Below are 26,888 nucleotides of genomic sequence, written 5' to 3'. Positions count from 1 at the left end.
AGCTTTGCCCTGGCTCTTCTATTCCCGCCTCTCTCCCTTGTTTTCTTTGTGGAGGACTGCGATCTGATTCGATTCCATTTATCGCCCGTGGATAGATAGATTAATGCCAAGTTAACAACTCTGGACTGTCCTACTCATGACTACCTTAACTCTGCTTGAGCAATAATAGCACTTTCCACATTGTACCAGCTGCCATTCCTCTGAATTTTTGACTCTCTCCTTTGCCTGGCATCCAAATCTTCCCCCTTTCAATTGATCCCTGACTCCTGCAACAGCCCCAGTCTAGAACATGATCAGCTTAGAGCTGAAATTACTTCCACCACTGGTTTCCTTCCCTCAACTTCTCTTCTTGCCTCACAACCGCGAAACCACCGGTCTCAGTTTGTGCGTCCACCAGCACCAAGTGCGGCACCTGGGCCGTGCCAGTGATCTTAGAGTTGCTCAGGGCTGCCTGCTGACATGAAGACTTCCAACCGGCCTTGCCAAATCAGCTTTCCTTCTTGCCTTGGGCTGTTTCCACCTGCTTTCCCCGCTCGCTGTGCTGGGACCCGCGTTCTCTTCTCTAGTGAAGCAAGTTATTTTCTCCAACCTCTGCTTATAAAATGGAGCCTATGGTGCAACTGAGGGAAATGGGAGGGAATGCTGCCCGTTGTAAAGTCTAAACACCAAAAGCCGAGAGCATCCCCACCACCGCGCCCCGCGTCCACCCCATCTCAGACCCGCCGCTTCAAGCCTAGAGGCAACGCCAGGCTGGTGGCCGCTGGGGGGCAGGTGCTTCTTGCAGAAAGCGCACTGCTGCCTGCCCATTTCAGCCTCACTTCACACCGTTCCCTGGGCAAGTTGTCTCCCTTACTCGGAGCCACCACCTACCGGACAGATTGCCCAAGACCTCTTCAGTGTGCTCTACCCCAGTAATCCCGCCTAATTCCTGCCACTCCAGTCATGTTCGCTCCACTGTCTTCTGCACATACTTCTCTCCTATCCGCGTCTCGGCCCTCATTCACGCCCTCATTCATTCCCTCATTCACCGCCCGCACGGCTTCACCGCGGGCTGACTGCAGCAAGCTCCGCGTTCGCGTTCGGCGCTCGGGCCAGAATTACCGAGGCCACAGAAGCAGCTGGTTGCAAAACAGGAAGGCTTTGCAACAAAATCGGTGCACACAGTAGGCACTCAGTACTTACATATTTATGGCAACTAAATGTTGGCCTATGTACAGAACCCATCTGAATTTTAAATACCTCTGCGTTTATAGGCTTATTTTAAAAACTAGATCATATTGCAATCATCTATGACTGTGGTATTCTAAAGGGCCAGGAGCATAATCTAGATCTTTTTAAAAACTTTCAGGTGCCTTCCTCCAAGGGCACTCCAAGATTTAATAATAATGTGGGTCCATGTTAATAATACCACTCAGAGGGAAATCCTCTCCAGCCGAATTTTTACTCTCAACTGTGCTAGTCTGAAAGTTGCAGCTCTGAAGTTCATATCATGAAGATGAAAGGCAAATGACAGATTTCCCTTAACCAGGCATCCAAAGCAGCACACAGTAGTGGGGATTCTGCGTGTGGACCGCATACACAGCACACAACATTCATGCTCAACTACCGTTCTCAAGACTAGTGCGCAACTGAGGGATGTTATGTAGGTTTTGTCTTTTCTAAGATATAAAAACCTTTGGAGGCAGAAGCTACAGCTCATATATTCATTTCCCTTATGGAAGTGAGCACCTAACAGTCATTCAAGAAATAATTCAGACTAAATGTACGATTTTTTTTTTTTTTAAAGGACTGGTCTGCTAAAACAGTACTTTTTACTCTTCTGCGTATCATGGATGCCTTTGAAAATCCAATTAAATGCATATCCTCAACACCTGTATACCCAACAGAATTCCACTTGTTAGGCTGGACAGACTGCTCCTAAGGCGAGAAAAGGCTCCACAAGCTGACACTTGGGAGATGTTCCTTCCTCTCCATCCTCACTGTCAGGACCTGGACTGTCAACTCCTACTTCACATCCATCTACTTGCCTCCTCTCTCTTCTCCAAATTACTATGAACCATCTCTCTAACATCCCAATCAAAATCCTGTTTTTCACTACTTAGACTCAGTAGGATAAATAAACCCTTCAGGACAGCAGAGAAGGCCTGTTAGGAGCGGCTTCCTTTTTTGCCTCCAGTCTGAGCTTCCCCAGAAGCTCCTCTGTATCCACCTTCTGGTCATTCTTTACGTCACAGCCTGAGACTACCTGTCTGAGAAGCCCTGACAGCGCTCCTCAAGTCGCGGACGACAGCCCCCTCCAGCTGCGTAGCTCTGTCAAAGAACTTCCATTGCATTTTAATTGTGTTTGCATGACTCTCTCTCCAGCATGGGTCTTTCGTCTTGTCTGTTTTTATGCCTGGCATATCGCAGGACCCCAGGAAATACTTGCTGAAAGAATGAACTGACGCTACGTGCAAAACTGGCACAGAAAACCACAGTAAACAGTGGCGTGTAAGGGCTAACGTGCTCCGCATCCTGCATCCCTTTTCCCTTGCGGTGTCTGGCCCGAGGGCTAGCTGAGCCATTTAAAGGTATGTGTAAAAGTGCATACCTTTTCTAGATTCTCTCACCTCATTAATTTATATCTGGAAATGAAGGCTTTGCCACAGTCTGGCTGCAAGCACTTGTAAGGTCGCTCCCTGGAGTGGGAATAATTGTGGATAGTGAACTTCTCCAGGGTGAGGAACGTCTTGCCACATAATTGGCAGGGATAGGTGGCCATGGGCTTTACTTCTCACACCTTCCTTTTCAGATGCGCTGACCAAATGCTGTGCCATTTAGGCACAAATGGAGGGACGGTGCTGAGCACATGAGCGGAGCCACGGTGGCCTGAGCTCCAGAGCAGGGGAGAGGCCGCGCCGTGGGCCTGGCCTGGATCTACCCAGATATGGGCCTCTCAGTTACCATGAGCCTTGCTTCCTGCTTTCCCACATCCCAATTTATATATGCAGACTCGGGCTGGGAGGACAATGCCGGAGGCACAGGTGCGGCTCCAGGGGCAGAAAGATGATCCGCATCACTAGCGCGGGCGCGTGTTCTGGATCACGAGACCGCCTGCGGAGAGAAGAGGAACAGAGGAACAGTTTTCTGGTATTAGCCGTTTGAAAACAGCGCTCTTCCTCCCCTCCCAGCTCAGCACCAACCACCCAGAACCAGCACGCTTCTTTAAATGGGTCCAGTGCAGCACCCACATCCCCCTCCTCCCCGTGCGCTCCCACAGGTCTCTCTGCACTCAAGTCTTCAGGGGTGAGGAGGCCAGCACAGTGTTTGGACGGGGCACGAAGCACACTTTCCCTTCCCCAGAGACCGCTAGTTCCATAGACACGGGATTAGCTACTTCAGATCATGACTTCAGGTCAGTGGGAGACTCAGTCGGCCAAGTCAAAGAAAAAAAAATAACTCCCCTGTGCATTCGAATGTTTTACTGCTATGGAAACAAAAATCATCTCTGCTTATTCAAACCGTGGGCTATTCGTCTTCGCTCGTTGTTAGCACAACATACACTGTTTATCACACCTGTTTAAACTTCCACGGGATGAGATGAAATAATTTGTGTACATCCAAGTTAATTTGTTTGCAAGGTTACCAGGCTGAAGGTCTCAACTCTAGGATGCCAACAAAATGTGAATAAAGCTAGTTTAGCTCGCTGATGCGGGGCCTGTGGAGGGGAAACAAAATATTCCCACGGAAACAACAGTGGCCCAGGCTGCGGTCAAAGGCGTAGGTAGCATCCTCTAGTGAACTGTTTTCCTAATCTCTTCCCCTCTGCTTTATGGGGGCATTTCCTCATTCCTGAGCCCCACCCTGGAGGGCCAACTACTTGTTCGCAGGCCACTTCCAGGAGGTGGGCCTGCTGCCTTCTCAATCTCAACGTGTCTCAAACCAAAACTGTCACCACCCTTCCAACCCGGGCCAGTCCCCCAAAGCCAGGCCCTTCTGCTTCTACCGGTGGACCATCACGTGAGGAGGCGGACGTCGCAGGCGGTCCTGAACAACGCAGTAAAACCCTGACTACCTAGAATCCTGTGCTTTTCTAGAGAGAGTAATTCTCAGGCAAGTGGATACTAACCTTTCAAGTGCCAATACTTAAAAAAAATTAGAGTACTATATGTTTACATTAAAAACACCCTGGGGTAGCTTTTGTTTGCAGACCAGCCTTTTCTGAGCTTTGCCAAGGAAGCCAAGCGCTGGGCGGGAAAGGGACCAATCACAGCAGGTCTTCAAGTGCCTGTTTCGTGCAGGCATTCATTGACCGCCCAGTCTTTAGAGTTGCTCTTTATTGTTAAAAGTTAATTTTTACTTACCTTTTCACAGTTACTTTCAGATCGGAAAGCTGGAGCCTAGCTAGGTGAAATTTTATTGTAATAACAGTGGAAGCCTCTTTAAACATACGAGCACATGTACACAGAGAAACTGACCTTCCTTTTCTAATGGGCCAAAACTTCAGCAAACTTCTTGTGTTCCTCATCAGCTAGCTCAGATGCTTTCAGTGTCTGGTCAGAGCTCACAAGGAGCCAGCACCAGGCAGATACCCCTCACCAAGGTGCCCCATCTGCCTGGAACCCTCAGAGCTGACGTGTGTACTTTGACCTGAAGCTTCAGCACTGATCCAAAGCTGGGACGTGGCCGTTCTCAGGCAGCATCTTGGCACCAAACCTTCCTTCTGAGGGCAGCACGCACATACCTTGTTCCTCTGTCACCAAGTGTGACTTGAACTGAGCCCCTCTCCCCCAACTCCTTGTGCCCTCACAGTATCGCTGTTCATGCCCGAGGCCCTCCTCTGGGCATCTCCAACAACTGTGGCCACAGACAGAAGGACTCCTTCCAGGAATGCTATCCCGTGTGGGCGAGTTTTTGCTGCCAGGTCTCATGATGTGTCCTACTTCTCATCCAGCCCAAGTCCGGCCATAATACTGGCCCAGCTATAAAAGCCATAGAATTTATCATCATCATTAAATATACGCATTCACTCGAAATTGCTGTGTTCTTTCCAGGTCTATCACAAAAGATTAAAATGTGTGCACAGTATAAAGTTTGAAGTTCATCTTTTCCTTGTTCTCATTACAGCGGAACTCAAAATAGCACCAGTCCCTCAGGAGAAGAGCTGGCTTGGTGGGGGGGATTTTCTCTCCCTTCCACCAATCCCCTGCAGAGACACTTCTTTCAGCTTTGCTCACTAAATTCATTCTCCCCGCTCTTGCTTTATGAGAGATGACCAGTATGTCCCAGAGAACTTTCTGTGATGACAGAAATGCCACATACATGAGGGCTACTAAACACTCAAAATGTGACACCGAGAAATTGAAATTTTGTTAAAATAGCCCCATGTGGCTGGTGGTTGCTGTACTAGGTAGCACAGCTCCATTTCACGCTCAAGGTTCTGCTTCCCTTTCCTTCAGGCCCAACTGTGCTGCTGATTCACCCTCAGGTGTTTCCCTGAAGCGTGGGAGGGTGTATGTAGAACGAGTCTCTTGTTCTGTGAATACCCTGGAAAGACTCCCCAGTTCAGATTCTAGCCTGCCCATTTGTTCACTACATATTGAGTGTGTTTCCTCATTTGTGACACCACCTGATGCATATAATGGGCTGTTGGGGACAACCAACGGGAACAACAGGGATCTGAAATACGCGGGAATCTAAAAACACACCACACAAATATAGGTTGTTTATGAAACACTGGGATTAAAAGTAGAAGCCATCAGCTGCACAAGTGGCCCAGGGTTCAAGCGGCTCCGCTATGGATACGAGAGAAAAACACACGTTCCCTCCCTCTGCCTAACCCACCATCCGTTACTCACAGTGGGAGGCACACACATGCTCACACATGCAGAAAAGACCTATGACATTGCAGGTAAAAATTCGTACTCTGTTTCTCAACAGGTACCAACTTTGGCTGACAGCTTACCAACACACCAAGAATACAAAGGAAAAGTAAGATCTATTCAATTTAGACTTAAAAAAAAAGTACCTGCCCTTCAGCACTAAATAAAATTTTCCCAGATCCACTTTCCAGCCACTTCCCTAGATTCCAAAGTCCGACAGTCATGGACATCATTACCTACATTTTCCTTGGCTTGGCCCTTCAAAGATGGTGGTTATATGATCAGGGATTTTTAGACATGGCACATTTTATTAAACGTGACACACACATCCTACCTGTGTTCCCCCATGGAACTTTCAAAGAACAAATGTCACTTAAACATTTTTATACATACTTATTTCATGAATGTCTTTTCCCAAGACTTTGTGTGTTTTAGGTCTGTGTGTTAAATACACCTAGGCCAGTACTAAGTGCAAAGTTGATCCTTAAATGTTGAACTGAATTAATTGTGTGATAATGAACACTCTTTAATTTCTTCAGGAAGCCTTTTTTAATGATGAATTCAAATTCACAAATGGTTTTAATGTTTCATTCACCATAACTGTGTATTTCATTAATGTGGACCTTCAAATATAAATATTTACACTGTTTTCATGATATTATCACAAACTCCTATAAAAATAGTCTTTCTCAACAGACTATAAATTCATTGTGGCTGAGGATCAAAGCTCAGCTATTTTTAAAAAAATAAACCGTGTGGATAATACAACGTCCCCCATCACCACGTACATGACCAGTACTGGCTGGCTGGCTGCCGCTGATTCCAATCTTTGGTTGAAACCTGATGCGCTTTCTGGCCACATCCTTAAAACAGACTTGTGATTAACTTTCTATTATCTGGCAAACCACCAACAATCCTAACAGACAACTGACAAAGGGATGGTCCTGATGATAGTCAGTCTATTCTGTGACTTGACATACAGATTGCATTTGAGTCTTAAATATGGTAATTTTTCAACACCTGTCACCCTGGAGAGATAGTAAGTCTTCCCCCAAAACATCTCAGGACATAATTTTCAATCCTCTTGATTCTAAAAATACTGAGTGAGTGATACAGATCTGCCAGTATGCCAAAGGCGGCTTGTGCCATCTGCTTCATTCTGTTCATGCTGATTATTTTGGGGATGAGTGAGGATCAGATTGGAATAAGAACATATATATATGGCAACAGCTAGGAAAGACTGTGTTCCCTGAGAGCGGGTGGTATACGATGGTAGAGGTCAGAGCACAAGTGTAGTTCTAGGATGTCCCCAGTGCTGCGTAACACAATCAGCTAATGGGGGACGACAAATGTTCTACAACATTCTCAAAATAAACTACAACTTCTGGCTTCTATTTCCATTGTGCCGAGTGACACAATGCAAGGCCCATTTCTGAGAGGAAACTGAATTTCCATTTTTAATCCTCTAACATGGGTACTCTAAGCTCTTTTTTTGACTCCATTCATCACCATTCTTTGTGGATAAGAAGGTTCTGCTCCAAACATTTTCCTGTGTCTCAGACTCCCATAACTTGGGATTATCTTTATATAAATGTGTTAAAAAATTTATATAAATTTTATATAAATGTTTTTATAGAAATGTGTTAAAAACCAGTTTAACCAGTTTCTGTTTCCTTCTTATACTCACAAAATATGAAACAGCCAATCATGGAGCAGGGTAGGTGGAAGTTCATGGCTTATTTGGCTCTAGGAGCCCTCTAGAGAGGGTGCTTCTCTTAGTATCAGTTCTTTGAAGGACTTTGGTAGCAAGTTTCTAATATCAACAGAAAAACTATCCAGAAACATCAGCAAGATAAAATGATTCTCAGAACCCCTAAATAGTTACTTCTTACCACACACAAGCACCGTAAAATCTGGTAGGTATTGTATCTGAGCGAGTATGGCAGACAAGTTGGGGCTCAGTGTATGTCTAATCAGCAAAACAGGTGCTCACGGGGCAGGACTAACTTGGTTGAGGATAACAGATGTGAGGCCTTGATAAGTACCTTACCAGATGGCCGTGGCTAGGTTTTCACTCTTAACTTAGAGCAGGGGTTTGTAAGTGGCTGTGAATTCTCTGAAATTCTGTGCAAGATCAGGAGGCATGTATATTGGAGTTCTTATGAGGAGAGGGACCAAAGCTTTCTTCAGATTTGCTAAGGATTCCAAGATTCAAACAGGTTAAAGGCCACTGACTTAGATGGAAACAGAAAAAAAACAAACAAACAAACCCTCTAGGTGCTCTTAACTCAGTGTGTTCACCAAGTCATTGAGATTTCCTAATCCACGGGCCATATATTTTGTGTCTTAATCACTGCATTTTATCAGGTTAAAGAAAAACCAAAAAAGATTCTATAATTATGTCCTTCTGAAATTCAAGCAGTAAACAACTTGTACAAATTTCATTTCAAATATGACTGTGGGGGAGGCACCTGGCCAGCTCATGTCAGTATAGCATGCGACTGTTGATCTCAGGGTCTTGAGTATGAGCCCCACGGTGGGCACAGAGATCACATAAAAAATTTAAAACTTTAAAAAATAGATTAAAAATTATGGCTACAGATGATAACTATCATGTAAGACAGGTCTGCCTTCTGCCTAAAGGGCAGACTACCCTCAAAATCATAGGGGCTCATTTGTCAGCACCTTGGAAAATCTTTTATATGAAAAATGTCTGCATGTATTTATTCTCAATAAAGTACTAAGATGTCATCACTGAAATCCACTAACACATGAGCTGACAGCACCTGGGATGAACTCAAGCTGGATCCACAAGGCGTGACACCCTGCCGTGTCTGCACACCTCTTTCCTACAAAGGCTCAAAGGCAGCCAAGATGCAGGTCAACCCACTTGCTCTTTCCTTACTGTGCCACGTTCTGTCACGCCTCTCTGTTTTCCACACGATGCCCCTTCCTAGAATGTCCTGCCACTCCTGCCCACCTGGCCAACTCTTCCTTCTCGCCATCACTCCCAGGCAGAGGAATGAGCTCTTTGTCTGCTTGGGGAGATGGTGAACCTGGGAGGAAGCAATTAGAAAGTGTAGCTGAAACCCGGGGGGGCTTGGGCTAAGGAGGTTGTGGTGGAGATAGAAGTAGCTCACTGAAAACCATTGCTAAATTAGAAAGAGCAAAACTGGTTTGGTGAAAATCTACCTCCACAAAAAGTTCTGTGTTCCCTCCAGAACTACTTATTCAACAGCCTATTAGACATCTCCACCTTAAGGCGTCTGAGACCATGTGTTCTCTGTGGCGGGAAGCACCGACTGCCCCTGTGTTTTGCCCTGGGGGGTCGCCACCCGCCACCTGGAGCAGTCGCCCCACCACCTGCTGAACAATCAGGTTTGCTGCCTGCTGACTTTTAAACCGTTACCTTGAGAGACTTAACTTTGTTAACTCAGTGACTAAGCTTATTTTCTTGGAAACAAGGCCTAAAATAAACAAGAAAGCCAAAGTGACTTATGTATCTAATATTCAGAGAGCAAAGTAATGAGAAAGCTCTCTGGTTGATTACACCACAGTTTTAGAACATCAAATCTATGCACTAGACAGAAAATGTCAGTAAGGACAGGGTGCGAACTTTCTATTTGCAGATAGTTGAGTAAGATCTAGTTAAAGATGGCAAATTGAATTAAGTGTGTGGCTCTAGTCTCTCCTGAACTCTACTAAAACAGTATTAATGAGATTTTTCAAAAACACTGCCAAAGATAACAGAAGAGGAGAAAACTGCAACAAAATGCTGGGAGCTGGAAAGCAGGGAAACAAGTAATAACTGGCTTTGCTCTCCTCAGAAAGCTCAAACCTAAGCCAGTAATGAAAAGCTATGGGGCAACCTGATTTACCCTGCGGAACCCATCAAGAGACTCAGAAATGTGGGCACTAGGTAACTCTGGAGAGGAGGTGAGAGTGGGTATAAGAACAGAAAGAGTGGGAATGTCTGCTGGTGAAGCATGCAGCCCTCTGACCCCCTCCCGGTAGAGGGTCTGAGGGTGGTGCACTCTGCTGAAACAAGGGACTTCAGTGGAAGTCTGCACACTTGCCCTGTCTGGCTATCGGAACACTGGTGATCAGGCCCATCCCCTCCAGGAGACTGAAGGAGTCTTCTCTGGGAAAGCTGAGCAGCCCAAGAGAAAACTGATTACAAAGACAAATGGCAGTCCCCAGGTTTACCTGCATTAACCCACAACAAGCCCTATTTAAGTATACAAAGCTTCCATCAGCCTTTTAATGGCTCCACTCATAAATCAGCAGACAGCTGAGGATCACCAGAAATCAGAAGAAAGCATCTAATAAGAAAAACTGACACACAATAAATAGAAAAAAGCAGTTAGGATAAAGATGATGACGACTCTATGGGGAAAAGAAAACTCCTATAAATAAACAACTATAAATACGAAAGAGAGAGATCCCTAAAAGAACTATAAAACACATACGTACACACACAGATATTTTCAAGAAAACAACAGAAAAGGCAGTAGCAAGGGCAAGACCCAGGGGCAGGGATTTGAGTCACACTTGCTGGGGGAGCATCTGAGAATCTACGGAAACTCATCTGATGATTCTTAGGCAACTTTATGTTTGCCAATGTGGCTTCTTTTGAGGGCACCTGCTAATTTTATGTGTTTGCTCCTCCTGATGTTCACTAGTGATTAACACCATGAAGCAACCCTTTATAAACCAGCTAATATAACCCAGAGACTAACAATAAAATCATTCAAAGCTTAAATGGTCAAAAAATGCAGTTAGACAAAAAACAGAAAAGAGGAGATTATTTTTAAGGTAATGAAACAGCTTACTATCTTCATCATATGATAAAGGTACCTATTAAATACTGCACCTTGTTAAACATTTGTACTAGAATGGACCTACAGTAAAGCTATAAAGAGATGAAAGATATAAAATTGGAAAGGAACAGATCTTTATTTATAGATGACTGTCTACACAGAACTCCAAAGAATCCACACACAGAATAATAGAAAGTTCGGCAAGATACTTAGTTATAAAAATCAAAATACAAAATCAACTGTATTTCTAAATGCCAGCAAACAAATTATAAATATATATATTTAAATATATATATAAAATATTTATATACTAATTCAGTGAAGTGCTAGCAAAAATTCAACAGGTTCTTCATTAGAACCCTGATCATTCTAAATTTTTTATGGAAAAGTCCAAGAAGAGCCAAGAACTTCCTAGCCTACTGGATCATACTCATCATCATACAAACAGACCATGGTATCTCCCAAAGAAAAAGGTAAGAGATAATGGATAAGGTTTTTGTTTTTAAAGCTACCATAATTAATGCAGTATGACATACTAAGGCACAGGATTAGACAAGTGGACCAATCGAGTAGAATGAATAGCCAAGAAACAGACCCACCCTTGTATGGAAACAATATATGACAGGGTTTGGACAGCAATCACTGGGGAGAGAATAGACTACTTAATAATTGCTTATCCATGTGGAAAATAAGGAAATTGGATTCCCATCATGCACCATATTAAAAATTCTAGACAGATTACAGGCTTAATGTTTAAAACCAAACTTTAAAACTTCAGGCAAGAATAAAAAATAAAAAAACATTTCACAGAAGGGGGAGCTCAGATAACTAATATACAAACGAAAATATGCACAATTTATCCAGGTGAGATTTCTTGGTCCATCATTAAAACAATTTCCTTATACTTTTCTACTCCATGGGACTGCCCTTTTTTTTTTTCCTTTTGTCACATACTTACCACATCTGACATTTTCTGTTTTATTTTTTAACAGCCATCCACCCACCCACAAAAACACACTGGAATGAAATTCAATTTTTAAACCAACCACATCGGCAAAATATTAGAAAGGCAAAACCAAATAATGCCTTGTGAGAGTGAGAGAGACAATATACAAGACTGGAGTCATGGACAGACATTCAAAGATGTTCTTCCTTAGGGATTAACACTCTACAAAGATTTATGCCTGATAAAAAGTGAAAATAGGGGCGCCTGGGTGGCTCAGTTGGTTAAGCGACTGCCTTCGGCTCAGGTCATGATCCTGGAGTCCCAGGATCGAGTCCCACATCGGGCTCCCTGCTCAGCGGGGAGTCTGCTTCTCCCTCTGACCTTCCCCCCTCTCATGTGCTCTCTCTCTCATTCTCTCTCTCAAATAAATAAATCTTTAAAAAAAAAAAGTGAAAATAATTATCAGAATTCAAGGTGGATAAAGAACACAGTTGTCTAAGTCATGATCATCTCTTGACTGAAAGATCAAGAGAGGTTTCATGGAGAAGCCAAAGTTAAAGCTGAGCCTGAAAGTTTACCAAGTGCTTAAGTGGGGAGGTGGTCTATTTCAGGCCAAGGGAATGAATCAACCTAGGACACTTGAAAATAAGTAGTTCAGTATGACTGGAATCTGATGCAAATATGGGAGCACTGTGGACAAACAGGCCAGAAAGGGAGGCAAAGGCCAAATCATGAAGGTTCAGGGATATACTGCTTCATTCCACTAGGGTAAGGTGGGTTTTGTTCTAATACTTAAGTAGATTGACCAATCTATTTAGTCAAGGCTGGCACTGTCTCCACAAGAATGGGAAGAAACACTGGGAAGGACATAAGCATAGGAATCTATCAAGAAAATGGAGAAGAGCCAAACCACAAGAAGCAAGGAAAACCCAGGACTGATACCAAGGCACTGGGCAACAGGAACTCATTATTAATAAGCACCAGACTTGTCATCAGATCATACTTTGCGACAATAATTACGGCAGAGATGTGGAAGATATACCAGAGAGTGGTGAGACCAGAGGTAGCAAGATCATCCTGGCTTCTGCCACATCCCCAAAGAGGTAACAGTGACCTGGAAGGAAGAGAGGGCAGGCTGAAAGGACACTTGGTAAACAGACTAGTTAGATTAGGATTTAGGTTAGGTCACAGGAAAGAGGTGTCTGTGGTGGTGGTGAAGGAAAGGAAGGAGGAGTCCCAGAAGAAAAGTCCACCCAAACATGCGCATGGGGAGCTTCGTTTTTGACCTCTTATCCTTGCGCAGGGGCCCTGCTAATGCTCTCTGCATTGCTCTGGTGTGGTCTATGCACCCTGCCTAGGCGGGCACTAGTTTCAGACCTCTTCAATCTAATGGTGCCTAATGGGCACGGAGGCCAGCGAGGAGACCGACGGCATGAAGGAGGAGCTGAGGCTCTTTTCTAGACCAAACACAGCGAATGAAACCCTTTGGCTACAGGGAAGTGGACACCATTCTGAATCTGGCTTCTGTAAGTTACTCTGTACGTTACTCGGAGCTCTACATGGGTGGCCTCAGATCCTGTCATTAAGCCCACATGCTCAACTTTGATCACCAATGTTTGTCCTTCCCAGCATCATTTGGTAAAGTGGGTTGTCCTGGGGGTGAGGAGGAATTTGTTTTCTTTATGGCAGGCTGTAGCTAAATCGATTTTCCCTTAGGATATCTATTCTGCCTTGCGGAACAGGGCGGAAGCAGGCTTGTGGGGACAAGTAATTCTTAGAGGTTCCAAGAGCAGAAGAAGCTTTCTGCTGCTAAATTCCCCTACTTCTCTTGGGTACAAGACTGTAGTGACAAGTCTGTGGTGATAAAAATAAGCAGAATGAGAATCTGCATTTAAAAAATGGGATGTTTCAAAATAATTTCTAGATGGTTACAGTATAAAACAGGACCCCAGCAGCTCAAAACCCCTATTTGGTTGCCCCATCTAGTAGGAGAAAGTAGGCTTTTTTTACAGGTGGGAACCTTTCTTTGTCACAATGTGTTTAGCGGACTGAAGATCTATGTGACTGATTTAATAGTCAAGGCAAACCACGGAGTCTATATGGACTGGGGTGAGGAAGGTGGGAGGAGAAGAGGTAGAAGTAAGGAGAGGGCGCCTCTAGGCCTGTGTGTCCACTGAAACCAGAGGAAGCCCCAAGAAGCAACAGAAAAGGCAGAAACCCAGGAACATGAGCCTCAAAGGACCACAGAAGACCAAGAGAAGCCACACTACCCAGGGGAAAGGACTGCTGCCCAGGGAGCCAGGTCCCTGAAGCAGGTCTGTAAGCAGCCCCCCACACCCCGGACAGAGTGGAAGCAGAGGGGCTCGCCCAACTGGGGCCTACAGGATTCCCTGTTTGCATACCTGCTCCGACAGGAAACACCAGCTTCCAGTCAATCTACTTAAGTATTACAACAAAACCCACCTTACCCTAGTGGAATGAAGCAGTATATCCCTGAACCTTCATGATTTGGCCTTTGCCCCAGAACGGGTCCCCCCGCATGATGCTGAGAGCTTCCATTCCCTCTCCCCACCATGTACGTGATATTTTTAAGTACATTTAGGAAGAAATATCAAATGTCCACAAACAAGCAAAGCAGGCATGTGCATCCAGAGAGGCAAGTGTGAAGTCCAGGGCTGGTTCTCAAGTGGAGACGGAACAGATCTGGTCTCCCGGGGACCATTCCTGGCCCCCAGGTAGCACGGGGGGCGTGAGGGGCAGACAGCCATCCCGAAACCCACACGAGAGCCTCTGGTATAAGGAGATCTTCTAGTCATGAAGTCAGTGATGGGACTATCCTTCTGTGACGGCTGAAACGAGATCCCCCTCCTCCCTCCCAACAAACCCTGTGCCACTGGCCTTTAGGCCCTTTCAGGCTATGCTTCTCTCGCTGACAGCCAGTGATCTCTGTTCCCGGGGCCCTAAGAGTAGGGCGCCAGCGACCAAAACTTACCTAATTAGCGGCAGGGCCTATTGTCCTAATACGGTTACCATTCTAGGGAAAAGAAAAGCCTGGTCCCTTCCCAGGAAGTGTGTGAGGGTAAAGGCTCACACTGAGAAAAAAAAAAAAAAAAGAAAAGCATTCTAGTCACCCTGATGACAGGAAGCCAGGTCATGAGTTAAAAATCTCTTGAGGGAAACATAAAAGCTACAGGAGGTCTGGAAAAGATGCTCAAGACTTCGATGGACTGTTTGATTCTGAAACAACAGTATCTCTAAATAAATCAAGGCCTGCAAACAGAGAACACTAGGTCAGCAAAGTATCTCTGGGTGGCAGAATGAGAGAGGACTTCTGTTCTTCCTGTCTGAAAATCTGACACTGGCCACTGAGGCGAGGCTGGGCGTGCAGCAGGTGGGTGAGGGGGCCTGTGGGCGGGGGGGGGGGGGGGAACGGATGACACGCAGTGCATAGGGCGGCCTGCGGCGTCCCGTGGGCAAAGCCGGCTGGAAGGCAAGTGGAGGCTAAGGGGAGGCGCAGGAGATGGGCCTGGAGAGGAGGCGGGGCTGTCCCAGAGGGCGCGGGGGGGGCCAGTGACAGCGAGGACGCGTCCATCAACAGATTCCTTTACACAGGAAAAAAGTGACAAGTACTCACTTACCCATCTCCCCCATGGACAACTCCCTGAGGGAACCGCAGGTTTAAAAGTACTGTCCTGAAACTCTACGTGGTTCTTTTTTACACGCAGTGAGCCTCAGATCCAAAATCTGATTACTCAAGTGGACACGGATATAATTGGCAATTGGTAAATGACAACTGACTCTTTTTTCCCCCTAAGCTTTTTCAACAAATGAGCTTCCAGAACTCACTTTACTCTGAACTGTGTACACACTTAAGAGAAAAAGGTAAAATCGCTGCGCCTGTTCCAACGCTCAGTCCCCTGCTTCTGGAAGCACGGCGGCCCACCTCGGAGGGCACACGCCCTATCTATCAGATAAATGACTACCCAATGTCAGAGCGAGAATGTTCTCTTTGCCTTTCCATGCCACATCCAATAGAGTCAAATGATGCTGACCAAATGGTTCATCCAGAAATACTTAAATTGAAATATAAAGGTATTTATCACTGGTCCTTGAAAATGACCCCAGTTGTTATTTTTTTTTTTTTCTTTTTAAGATGCTATGCATTTCATCAGTTTCCATTTTCAAAGGCAAGGGCACTGGAGAGACAAGGCAACTCGTCCCAGTTCCTGCATTGGCTTCCCTGAAAGGGAGAAAGGAATGTCGGGGGAAACGGGGGGGCGGGGGGCGAAAGCTTCAGAAGAGAGGGGCGCTGGCAAGCAGGGCTGCCTCTCCTTTTCACCTTAAGTCTTTTCTCTCCCCCCATTCACAGCTTTAGGTCCTTTGTTTGTTTAACAAACCATTACAATCATACCCAGCTCAATGGGGAGGAATGTGAACTCTCTAAGGAGCTGTCCTGGCCATCCACATGTGTGGTCCCCCCTGCAGCCCATCCCCGGCTTCTCAGTGCGGGGCTGTGCTCCCGGCGCCCCCCGAGGCCAGGCACCTTGCTTACAATGAGCCCAACTTCCCCTGCCACATGCTTGCTGCTCCTTCCCAGTAACCTGTAGCGATGTCCCAAGCCGCGCCTCCTTTCCGGCTCGCCGGGCGCCTGGCTGGACTGGCCACCCTGCCTGGGCTTGTCCAGCGCAGCTCCTGAGACCCACGCGGCCTGGTGTGGAAGCCACCCCCCTACCAGCCTCGCCAGCAACCCGGCACTGACACATTCCAGGCTCTTCCTGGTTATCATGCCTAGCCTTCCAGCGTCCATCACATGGGAAACAGAAGACACAAGGGCAAGATTCCCGCTCCCCTGCCTACCTGGAGCTGCGAGGGTCTTTCTCCGTTCTGACTAGATATACTGGCCATGTTGGAATGAATTTCAATGTCTTGGCCCATACGTCAAAATATTTTTTAGTCCGATTATATTTCAAAGGGCACCCAAATATTTAGCAAAATGACAGTCTATTTCCGTCAGACTCATTAAGCCCTCTGAGGCCCCATTAGAGAGAAGGGCATCTTCATCCCCATCTGACAGATGAGGAGACTGAGGTGCGGAGACTGACATTCCCTGCCCACAGGCCCTGACTGAGGAGACGCTGCAGGGGCTGTTCCATTCGCAGCAGAGTGCCCGGCGCACAGTGGGTGCCCGCAAGGGTCCGCGTCCAGTGACAGCATTACTGGTCATGAGCTGACGACAAGCAGGGGCCAAACCCGGGTGCTCTGAGCTGAGGGCTCTTCCCACCCACACCCTGCCATCTTTCCCAGTCACACCACACCAGCTCCAGGCTTTGGCTTTTACTACAGTATCTCCAAATACAGCCTCGGAATCTGAGACAACCCGTATGTGACCAGCATCTTCCTCAGGCCGGTCAGCGAGCATGTGCCTCAAAGAGGGGGAAGCCCCTGACACAGCTCGGGCACACCAGTTAGGCCAGGGGCGGCTTGAGAACATTTGATCTGACAGGGAAGTCTGCAGAGAATGCCACAGAGCGGCCGCTGTGTCTCTGGCTGTGGGTGGGGGCCGGCAGAGGACAGGACAGGTTGCCAGTGGCAGCATCTGATTCCCTGGGCTGTACAGCACATGCATGCTTTGGCAAAAAGGAAAGGTTAGAAGATTGCTGCTCGAAGATATTTGGCAGTTTGAAGGGAGAATGTATTTCTTCTCCACTAGAACCTTGGTGAAGGACCTGGAGGCTCCTGCACATCCTTGACTAATTGTACTATGTGCTTCCAAGTCAATGGTTAATACACACGCCCAGACAGACAGAATTTGAAGAGGCTACCACTGTTTGCATACCTGCTCGGCGACAGGAAACACCAGCTTCCGGATGGTCGTGGAGTCCTCTCAGGAGCTTGTCTGAGGATTCAAACCTGTAGGAAGAGATCTTGCACATCTTCAGTGAATGAAGCTAGGGAAGCCTCCCCCCCCAACCAGGCTGCAGCTTGGGCTTCCCTTCAGGAGCACATACACACACCTGATCACGTCTACAGATTTCTGACTGCCCTTTCCATGCATTTTCATAGACGACAGACCAGTTTTAAACTTTAGGATCCTGTGGTAGGACACCTCAATAGCCACACCACCGTTAATTTTTAAATGTCTCCAATCTACCAGATGGCCAAAGTCTTAAACATTTAGATCATCTGATATATTTAAAAAGTATGATAAAGTTCATAATGCTGTAACTTAAAGGATTTTCAATCCAATGTCATCTTGCACAAGGAGATCTTTAAGTATTTATATTACATCTTTTGTCCTACTTGCAACTGGATTAGAAAAACCCTGAAGTTTTCCCCTGCTTTCTGCCAAGTGGGGGGTGGAGGGAACCATGAAACTGTTTACATAAAATATTCAAAATAGCACGCAGAAGAAATGGTATTTTTTTTTAAATCAACAGTATTAGAATACCATAAAACAGGTATGCAAATCTATGCAATGACAGAACCTGAAACAAATTCTGAATTGAAAAAAGTCAGCAATAACCAGTAGGCATTCATTTTCAACAAGAGCTTCAAATAAACATATAGATTCACCAGATGTGCTGGGGAAAAAGGCTGAGGTCTCTAAATTGAACACACAGTTCAGTGGTCACCGAAGCTGGCTATGCACTAGAATTGCCAGAGAAATCTTTTTAAAATACAGATTCCTAGGCCACAGTGCAAAGCCGCACAGACTGACATCACGTCACTCTGGCCCTGACAGTCTAGGTTTTCACCAAGCCTTCCAGAGCGCAGCCTGCAGCCAGCTCTGCATCACTGATCCCTGGTGAGCATGCGGAAACCACTATCTCTGCTCACCAATTAATTATAAAACTTGGCCTCTTCCAATTTAGGACTATTCCAACCAGTCAGTCCTCACAGGGGAAAGCTTTTTAGGATTTTCTTAACCAGCACAAAGATAACTCTATTATGAAACAAAGCCAATCAGATCTCACCTATGTGATTTATTCACTTGGTTGCCCGTGTCCTCCTCTTAGTTTGATCAAAAAAGGCTATGCCCATTTATTTGGTAGGAGAACATCCTTTTAAGTTAAAAATGGAAAAATTAAGATCATTTTTAGACAACTAGATTTTTAAAATAACCCATCACAATTCAGGAAAAAGCCTGGAAGGTTAAAACTGGAGGTAAGTAGGATCTCTGAATCATCAAGAGAGTTTGTTTTGCATGTATAAACACCTCACAAATCATCTCATGGCCCCTCTCTCTTCTCCAAATACCCAACGTTTATCATGGTGCTTTAATTGGGTAGCCTCCAAAGGCCTGTATGTTTTTTTTTTTTTTTTTTTAAAAAGAACTTTAAAAAACACTGAGCCAAGAGAGTAAAATTCTTCTGGATGATTCTTCCTTTGCTCCTACCCATCTCACCAATGGACAATACCAATTTGTGAATTCAGAGAGGCGGGAGCTCTCTCCTGCTTCACGAGCAAGGGTGCACATGACATGAGGTACGCAAACCAGGCAGTGGAGTAGCTTAGTTTCATTGTCAAAATATTCAAATTATCACTAAAAGAAAGCGATTCCTTTCTGAATCCAACAATACTCCTTGGCCTCCGAGGGCTCACACAGGAGCTTATTCTTCAGCTGTTCAATGTAAGCAGCCCCAGTGAAAGAGGAGAAGTCTGGCAGGGAGGAGGCCAAGTTCCTCTGTCTCTCCCACCTGCCATCTCCGACCAGTAACGCTCACATAGTTAACAATGCAGCAGAGAACCTGGAAGCATGCGTGGCCCTGGGGAAAACCGTGTGCAGGGTGCAACAATGTAATCAAGCAGAGAAGAGACGGAAAAAAAATACATCTGACAGGATGCTATTCGCAGACTGCATTTCAGGTCAAAATTCAGACTTCAAAATCAGAGAAAAGGTTTTAATCTTTCAAAGATATATATAAAATATATAATCTTTACCATATACATATATGTATATGGTAAAAATGACCCTATAACATTAAACATTCCTAAATATACATATTTCTGAGCTCCAGAGTAGCATGAAAAGTCACATTTTTCTAGGAATGGGGATTGGCACACAGTAAACAGATTAGAGTTAATTGTTTTAAATAAAAGGGAAAATATGGGGGGGGATAATCTGTTTATGTCTGCTTACTCACTGATGACTTTACAAACAGTAAAACCTCTTGAATCTAGAGCATACGGTTTCTAGAATGCATTTTTGCTGGCACAGTACGTCTTTCTAGGCATTTGCTTCTGGGAGCCGCATTTAAGAACGTGCCCTTTTCTCTATGAATGTACTGGTTTAGCTGCCTGCTGAGCATGCACTGAAACCCAAATTAAACAAAGGGATTTCCCTCCAGTTTCAGCTCACTCACTTCTGGCTACTCCCGAATTTTCTTAAGTCAATTCTTCAAACTGACTTTTTTATTTCTCATGATCTGAGTGGGAAAGAATTGGGCAAGCCCCAAACGCTGGGATTTCTGCCTTAGTTTTCAGTGAAAGACTCCTCTAGATTGAAGATGTGCAAGGTTTGTGTTTGAAAAGCTTTTCAAATAGGTTTTTTTTTTTTTAATTTTATTTTCTAAAGACTGTAATTCCAGATAGAAAGGAGCCCACCCAATATGGGAGATAACAGACAACCCACTCTTATTTCGCTGAGTAAACAATGAAATTATACCTCCGGAAGTAGAGACCCTGAATGGGACATTCATATTTATCTCAAAACAACAAAGTCAGTTTAAAGATGGCACGGAGGAGCGAGTTGCAAAGGGTCCCTCAGAATTTGAATAGATGTGTGGGCCTGACACCTGGCCCTCTACGTTCATGCACAATTGCTGGGGGACCCCCACTCACAACCCAGGGTTTCAACTCCTCCTTGAAGTCAGAGGCCTCCCAAATCTCCGTCTTCAATCCTGAACTTTAAAGTTCCAGATGAATCCACCTACCACCTCTCAGCCTGGAGATCTCACGGCCCTGAAGGTCGCCTGTTCTAAAGCAGGGGCCCCTCCAGCATTACCAGTTTTAGGTACTGGCACCACTAGGTACTAAGAGCTAACATTTCCTGGATGCTCACAGGTCGTGGCCATTTTAATCACTTAACACGCCCTTAACAACCATATGAGTAAGAGCTATTAGCCTCATTTTATGATGGGGAAACTGAGGCTTAGAAGTCGCACTACTTTGCCCATGGGCACGTGACCAGCAGACAGTGGGGCTGGCTTCCGGAGCACATGGTATGAGAGTCCACATTATCAACAGGGCAGTCTCTTGACTGCGTCACTTCCCAGACTCTCCCAAGTCAGAAACTCTGGAGTCATCCTAGATTTTTCCCACTCACTAAGCTATACAGATTCTGTGAGCTTCCTGTCTCTCAAATGTGTCTCCTTAATTTCCATAGTTACCACTGTGTGGACCATGTTTTGCCTTCATTACAGCCTCCAAATCAGCAGGGCAGGATGACTCCGGAATTCTGCTTTGTCTGTCCTCCCAACGGCTTTTCTTTCTAGCTCATTTAAAACAGGTGGCAGGCTTTTGTCATTCCTTGTGTTTTAGCCCAGATGACGACAGAGGCAGGCTGTCTTTGTTAACCTCCAAACCCAATGAGGAGATTCTGCCCAGATCCCGAGACGGCAGGAGAGGGCACACACGAAGGTGAGAGAAAGAGCCTCTCGCGCCGTGGCCCCTGCACAGCTCTCTTCCCCAGGGTAGTGGGCAGAGCCCTCGGGAGGACAGGGTGTGCGCTGAGCTCAGGGAGACCCCGACCCAGGGCAAGGTTCCCAGCCTCTGCTCGTGGGCCTGAGGCAGAGAGCCGCAGAGCCCGCTGCCGTGACACACAGAAGGTCCGAGCCAGTCCCTCACCTAGCAGGTGCCATGGAAATCTCTGGGTTCCAGGACACACCCCGTGAGGGAAAGGGAGACACTTAAAAATGACAGAGACGAAATGAAATTTCCCTGTAGGTTAGCTGAATGGGGGCTGGACTCTGAATTAGTTACAGGGAATAAAAAAGGAAGACTTCCTGCATACCTGAAGTTGTGTGGTGAGGTTCAGACTTGGGGGGGTGCTCCGGAAGGTGCCAAGAACCTTAGCCTCATGTGCCATATGCATCTGTGCTACCGACTAGCCTCAACTGCTACAACTGGAGCCAGACTGTTCTTCAAAAACAGCGACCCCCTGCCGCAGAGAGGAGCGTGGTCTCTGCAGAGGCACTGGTGACCTGGGGGCAGTCCTGTGCTCACAGCCCCCGGGCAGACAGAGGAGGAAGGAAGGAAACCCGTGATGTGGAGAGTTTACTCACAAGATTAACTCCTCTGATTCCTATGCAAATACCTAGAAAGGGAGAGGCAGAGAAAGTGGTCTTTAAGGCCTTCATCTTACACTGTGAATTGCTTAAAAGCCAAAGAAGTAAGGACGTCGAGCCGGAAGAGGAGAGAGGGAGGCCAGTGCCGCCGGGCGCAGGCACAGGACACCCCTGCTTCCCAAGCCTGGCCCGGACTCACAGGGCAGCAAGCTGGGACAGGGAGAGGGACGGCCCATTTGCATCCGATGGAAATGAGTGTGTGCAGCAAACTGAGCAGCTCGGGGCAGAGGAGAGTCCTACCCTAGGAGAGCGGATGTAAGCCCTTCGTGTGACAAATGTGTTCATTCAAAGATGTTGCAGTAATGGTAGGTACTTGTGGCCCCAAATGAAACATCGAAGAGGGGTTCAGACTTTGAGGCCAGTCACACATCCTCAAAGCAGACTCCATTTCAGTCCTGTGGCTGAATGTCGGAGGCCTTCGGGAGAGGCTTCTGAGAGCCCTGACAAAAACGAGAGAGGTTTCCAGACAAGCCCAGCTGTATCAGCCATCCTGCAGAGATCAGAATTTTCAGAACAGCGGGCCCTGGCCAGAAGAACTTCAGACTGATGAGAATCAGCAACCAGGGAACCCCGTTTTCCAGCCACCCAGGCCCCCAGTCTGCCCGGCAAGTGGGGTACCTCCAGGAGGATGGTGGAACTGGAGCGTGGGGGAGGATTTCCCCGGGGAGCAAGTGCCCTGTCACAGAGGCAGAGCGGGCTAAGGCTCTCCCAGCTGTGGTTGTTGGGAAGATGAGGATTCCGTAGGAAACTGGACTCGAGAAGAGAACTCATAGACGGTAAACATGGAAGCAAGGGTGTGTTGAGCAAGCAGGCAGAGGTGTGGGAAAGCAAAGCAACCACAGTGTGGGGCCACTCTGGCCTCACAAGGATCTGGCCTCTGTTGATACTTACTTCCCTGCTCACGCCAGATAGGTGAGGCCTGGAAGGGAAGAGAGAAGCAAGCAGCTCGTGAACGTTCCCATGGCCTGTCCCTAACCTTCATCACCCAACATGGGCAACGATGTGCAGGGGACTACTCTCCAATCTGTGGTGCCTAGAAACTTGCTAGGAAAAGGGTGGAGAGGTGTGCCAGAGGATGGAAGACGAGCCCATTTTATTGGCCCAAATTCAATTTTCACGTGGCTTCCCTTAAACCTACTCCCAGCCTGGTGAGTAAAGAGCTTGAATCAGTGAGGTCAGGGCCAAGGGACATTTCTACATAGTGGAGACTGAGGTCCATTCTGGCTCCTCGGTCTCTGTTTTTGGTTTTTTTTTTTTTGGAGTGGCTCCCCTTCATTCTAATCACAGTGCTTCTGTCAGAGGGATTCTTCTAACATGCAAATACGCTCCTGTCACTTGGCTGTTGGGGATTCTTCCGCAGTCCCATGAGTTTCTGTCAGTGGCAACCAAGAGTCCTGACTCATCAGAACCACTGAAAGTTTGTCATCAGGAGAGCAATGCGCTCAGGTTTATGTTACAGAAAGAGACCTCAGACAGCAGACGTAAAGATTATGCTCCCGGACTAATCCAGCGTATACATTAAAATCAATATAATCGTAGTAACTTTGGGGGGAAAAAACCCCCCAGAAACCACCCAAAAAATGTGCACAAAAAGAATAAATGCAATAACTGCACCCTGAAGTTTCTCCATAAAATGAACTGTTCACAGGGAGTTCTAAATCTTCCCTGAACCAGAACTCACAACACTCTTACGGAGTTGAGGATACAGGGCAACATAAAATGATGATCATCTTAATGTGGTTCTAATTTATTTTATGTTGATTGTGCGGGTGTCTGTTTTATGAATCACTTTTAATTCCTGTGCTCAAACAAAAAGGAAAAAATTACCTTGGTAAATGCCACATAATGGATCAATTAAATGATTCCCCAAATAAAGTACACTTCGTTATAGTATAAACATGCATAGCTCCTAGTGCTATTTTAAACATGCTGATAGAGAAATGTGCTTAATTTACTAACTTTAACAATATTCAATACTATCCTATATTATGAACAGCCCCCCCCCCCCCCCCCCCACTCCCTTCATCTCTAAACTGCCTTCATTTTGGCCTTTTGTTTGTTCAGGGAGTCAGAAAATAAAGACTTTTTTTTTTTAATAAAGACATTTTAATGATAAACTTTTCTTAGGCAGAAGTGTATATAAAACAACGTGTTTTACTCTGTCTTATTCTACCGTGTCAGCAGCATACTCTACTTAACACTAGCTTGTGTTTCTACAGTTAGTTCAAAAAAACGTCGACCAAATGATAGTACTTGTCTAGATACAATCTAGAAAAATGGTGTGGTAGAGCAGAAAGATCCCTGGCTTTGGAGTCAGGCGGGTCCGGGTTTGAATACTGGCTCTGCTTCTTGCCCGGTATGCCATCTCAGGAAAGTTCCCTGGCTTCCCTTTACGGGGACATAGATCTTTGCAGGGCTGTTACAAGATTATACATTACAGATGTACATACAGAAGCACAATGCTACAGGGTCTAAAGTATACATGCAAAGTAGATGTAGCCTGTTAATAAGTATCAAGAACAACTTTACAGGCTGGGTAAGTTCCCAATTAGAAAACACTAATAACCTGTTTCAGAGTATGATATACGTGACAGAGCATACATGATTGATTCACTTCCATAATCTTTAATTCGGATCATCATGGCACGATTTCATTTGCATATTAATATGTGCTTGTGAAAGAAATTTCTATTATTTCCTGCATGCTTCAAAAGTTTTGTATGTCATGTATTTGAAAGATTCCTAACTTCTTAAACAGTGTAATACTATTGCTGTGCTTCACATGGCCATATCATGTTTAACTTGAGAAAACAATTACAATGGTGCCTGGCACGAACTGGTCTTACAGGTATCATAAAGTGACCTAAATGACATACAGAAGTGATCGTGGCATTTTTGGATTTTGCTAAATTTTTCTTTTGAATGTGTTGTTGGGGAAGTGGACTAGTTTCAGTTAGAATCACTTGGAGAACAGAAATTTAAACACACACCCCCTTATATCTAATATCCTCTTCACTCCGGCTTTCCACCTCGGGCAGCTGTGAATAACCTTCCAGAAGTCAGCCCCCAGAGCAAAATAAATTGGGAAGTGACTTATCTAGTGAGAGGCTTAGGAAAAAAAAAAATCCAAGTGTAAGATGTAATATAAGAAAACTTACACAGAACACTGGAATAAAAAAAAATATGGCAATTTAGGGTAAAGGAATTTTTAAAAAAAAAAAAAAAAAAGTGTGGAGAGAGGCTAAGAACTGTGGTTAAGCAACACTGTAAGCACTGAAGCTCCAAAACAGGGGGAGGATAGCGTTAGGTGAGGAAGGCAGGGGCGTCTTAAACAGAGAACTAATACATGTTACAGGGGAAGGGAAAAAAAAAAAAAAAACACCAAAACGTTGGATATGAAATATAAGGCTGGAATTAGAGGTTGCTATTTTGAAATAGGTGGTTAAAACAAATTATAATCTCCATATGTATGGTGGAAAATGATCAGAAATAAAAACTTCTGATAAATATTGAGGATCCTGCCGACCATAAGTTCTCTCAGATAAACACTGGATTTAGAGGCCCACTTATTTCCCCATTTCATAACTTTAGGAAATTTGGACAGAACAGATACAAATTGAGAATCACCTCATATTATGGTTTTAAGAGCATGATTTAGAAACTGAATTGTAACATATACAACAGACTCACTATGATTCTAAATGCAGGATAAAACCCCCAAATTTTCCCTTAGTATTTATTTATCTGTTTTTAAGATCTTTTTAAAATGTAAGAGAGGGAGACCACAAATTTCCAGTAAGCAAGTTATGATAAATAAAAATCAGTTGTATAATATCCCTTATTTCTAAATGGATATAAATATCAATGACAGTTCTTCGCATATTCTCTTGATGTTTTCTAAAGAGTGAAAAATAGGCTTTTGTATCCCTCAACCCTATTCTTCCTTCAAAGCCTGAAGTTCCTCAAGTGCAAATTCTCTGAGAGTGAGCATTTTCTGGAACATAACCCCCTCTACTGTGGGAAAGGTGGAGGGCTTTGGAGTGTGCCGTACCAGAGGAAAGAACAAGAATACAGACTCGCGACTGAGCGCGGGAGAGCAGATGGGGCAGAAGTCCGCCGGCTTAGCAGAGACATACTTACTTTTGTCAGTCTGAGGTACAGAGGAGTGTTAGATGTGACGTGAGACAGAGGCCACATCAGACGTGAGAGCAATCCTGGGGGGGGGGGGGGAGGAGAATCAAAAGGTTAAAAAAAGAGAGAAAAACCACATCCACGCTCCCTAAGTAGACACTGATATACAGAATGAGTTCAGGAATGCCAAGATCAAAAAGTTCTCCTCATCAGCATGCCCTACTGCCATATCCCACATTCCAGAAACCCGCCTTCAAGGTCTGACGGCAGCCTTCCTTGGGGAGAGGCTGTGCAATGATGTGGTGAAGGGCATGGGACACCAGATTCAAATCCAGGTGCGCCCTGGAGCCACTTAGAAACCTCTCACAGTTTGTTTGGTCTCTCTCGGAAGACAGTAATTGTACCTACAGCACAAGAGCCTTTTGAGGATTAAATGAATTAATTTGAGTGAAGGGCTTCACACGCGTGCCTGGGAAGCAAGGAGCCCTCACGTACTTGCAGTTATTTTCCAGAGATCCCAATTCAAGTACAAATACCTCACAGCTTCAGGCAGAAATTAGGTGGATCATCAGAACCTTTTAAAAAGTGTCAAACACGAGGGCGCCTGGGTGGCTCAGTTGGTTAAGCGACTGCCTTCGGCTCAGGTCATGATCCTGGAGTCCCGGGATCGAGTCCCGCATCGGGCTCCCTGCTCGGCGGGGAGTCTGCTTCTCCCTCTGACCCTCCCCCCTCTCATGTGCTCTCTCTCATTCTCTCTGTCTCAAATAAATAAATAAAATCTTTA

The 26,888-nt window shown here is 45.5% G+C and overlaps 1 protein-coding gene across 7 annotated transcripts in view; it reads right to left on the bottom strand.

Annotated features, from left to right (window-relative positions):
• PLAGL1 (PLAG1 like zinc finger 1) overlaps positions 1 to 26,888 on the bottom strand; it is a 48,393-nt gene that overhangs the window by 4,340 nt on the left and 17,165 nt on the right. The window contains exons 2-6 of one of the 7 annotated variants that reach the window (XM_021693512.1): positions 26,114 to 26,187; positions 22,865 to 22,892; positions 21,911 to 21,942; positions 17,464 to 17,537; positions 2,944 to 3,093 (exon numbers count right to left, since the gene is read on the bottom strand). In XM_021693512.1, the coding sequence (XP_021549187.1) occupies positions 2,944 to 2,972 (29 nt within the window). In that variant the 5' untranslated portion in view covers positions 2,973 to 3,093; positions 17,464 to 17,537; positions 21,911 to 21,942; positions 22,865 to 22,892; positions 26,114 to 26,187. Of the gene's footprint in view, positions 1 to 2,609; positions 3,094 to 17,463; positions 17,611 to 21,639; positions 21,748 to 21,910; positions 21,943 to 22,864; positions 22,893 to 26,113; positions 26,188 to 26,888 lie in introns of those variants that run through there. The other 6 variants (XM_021693513.1, XM_044917488.1, XM_044917487.1 and 3 more) reach the window with 6 other exon arrangements.

The sequence above is a fragment of the Neomonachus schauinslandi genome, chromosome 8, assembly GCF_002201575.2.
Source record: "Neomonachus schauinslandi chromosome 8, ASM220157v2, whole genome shotgun sequence".
NCBI lineage: Eukaryota > Metazoa > Chordata > Mammalia > Carnivora > Phocidae > Neomonachus > Neomonachus schauinslandi.
The sequence above is the reverse complement of the archived record's forward strand: the minus strand, read 5'-3'. Positions and strand labels throughout refer to the sequence as shown.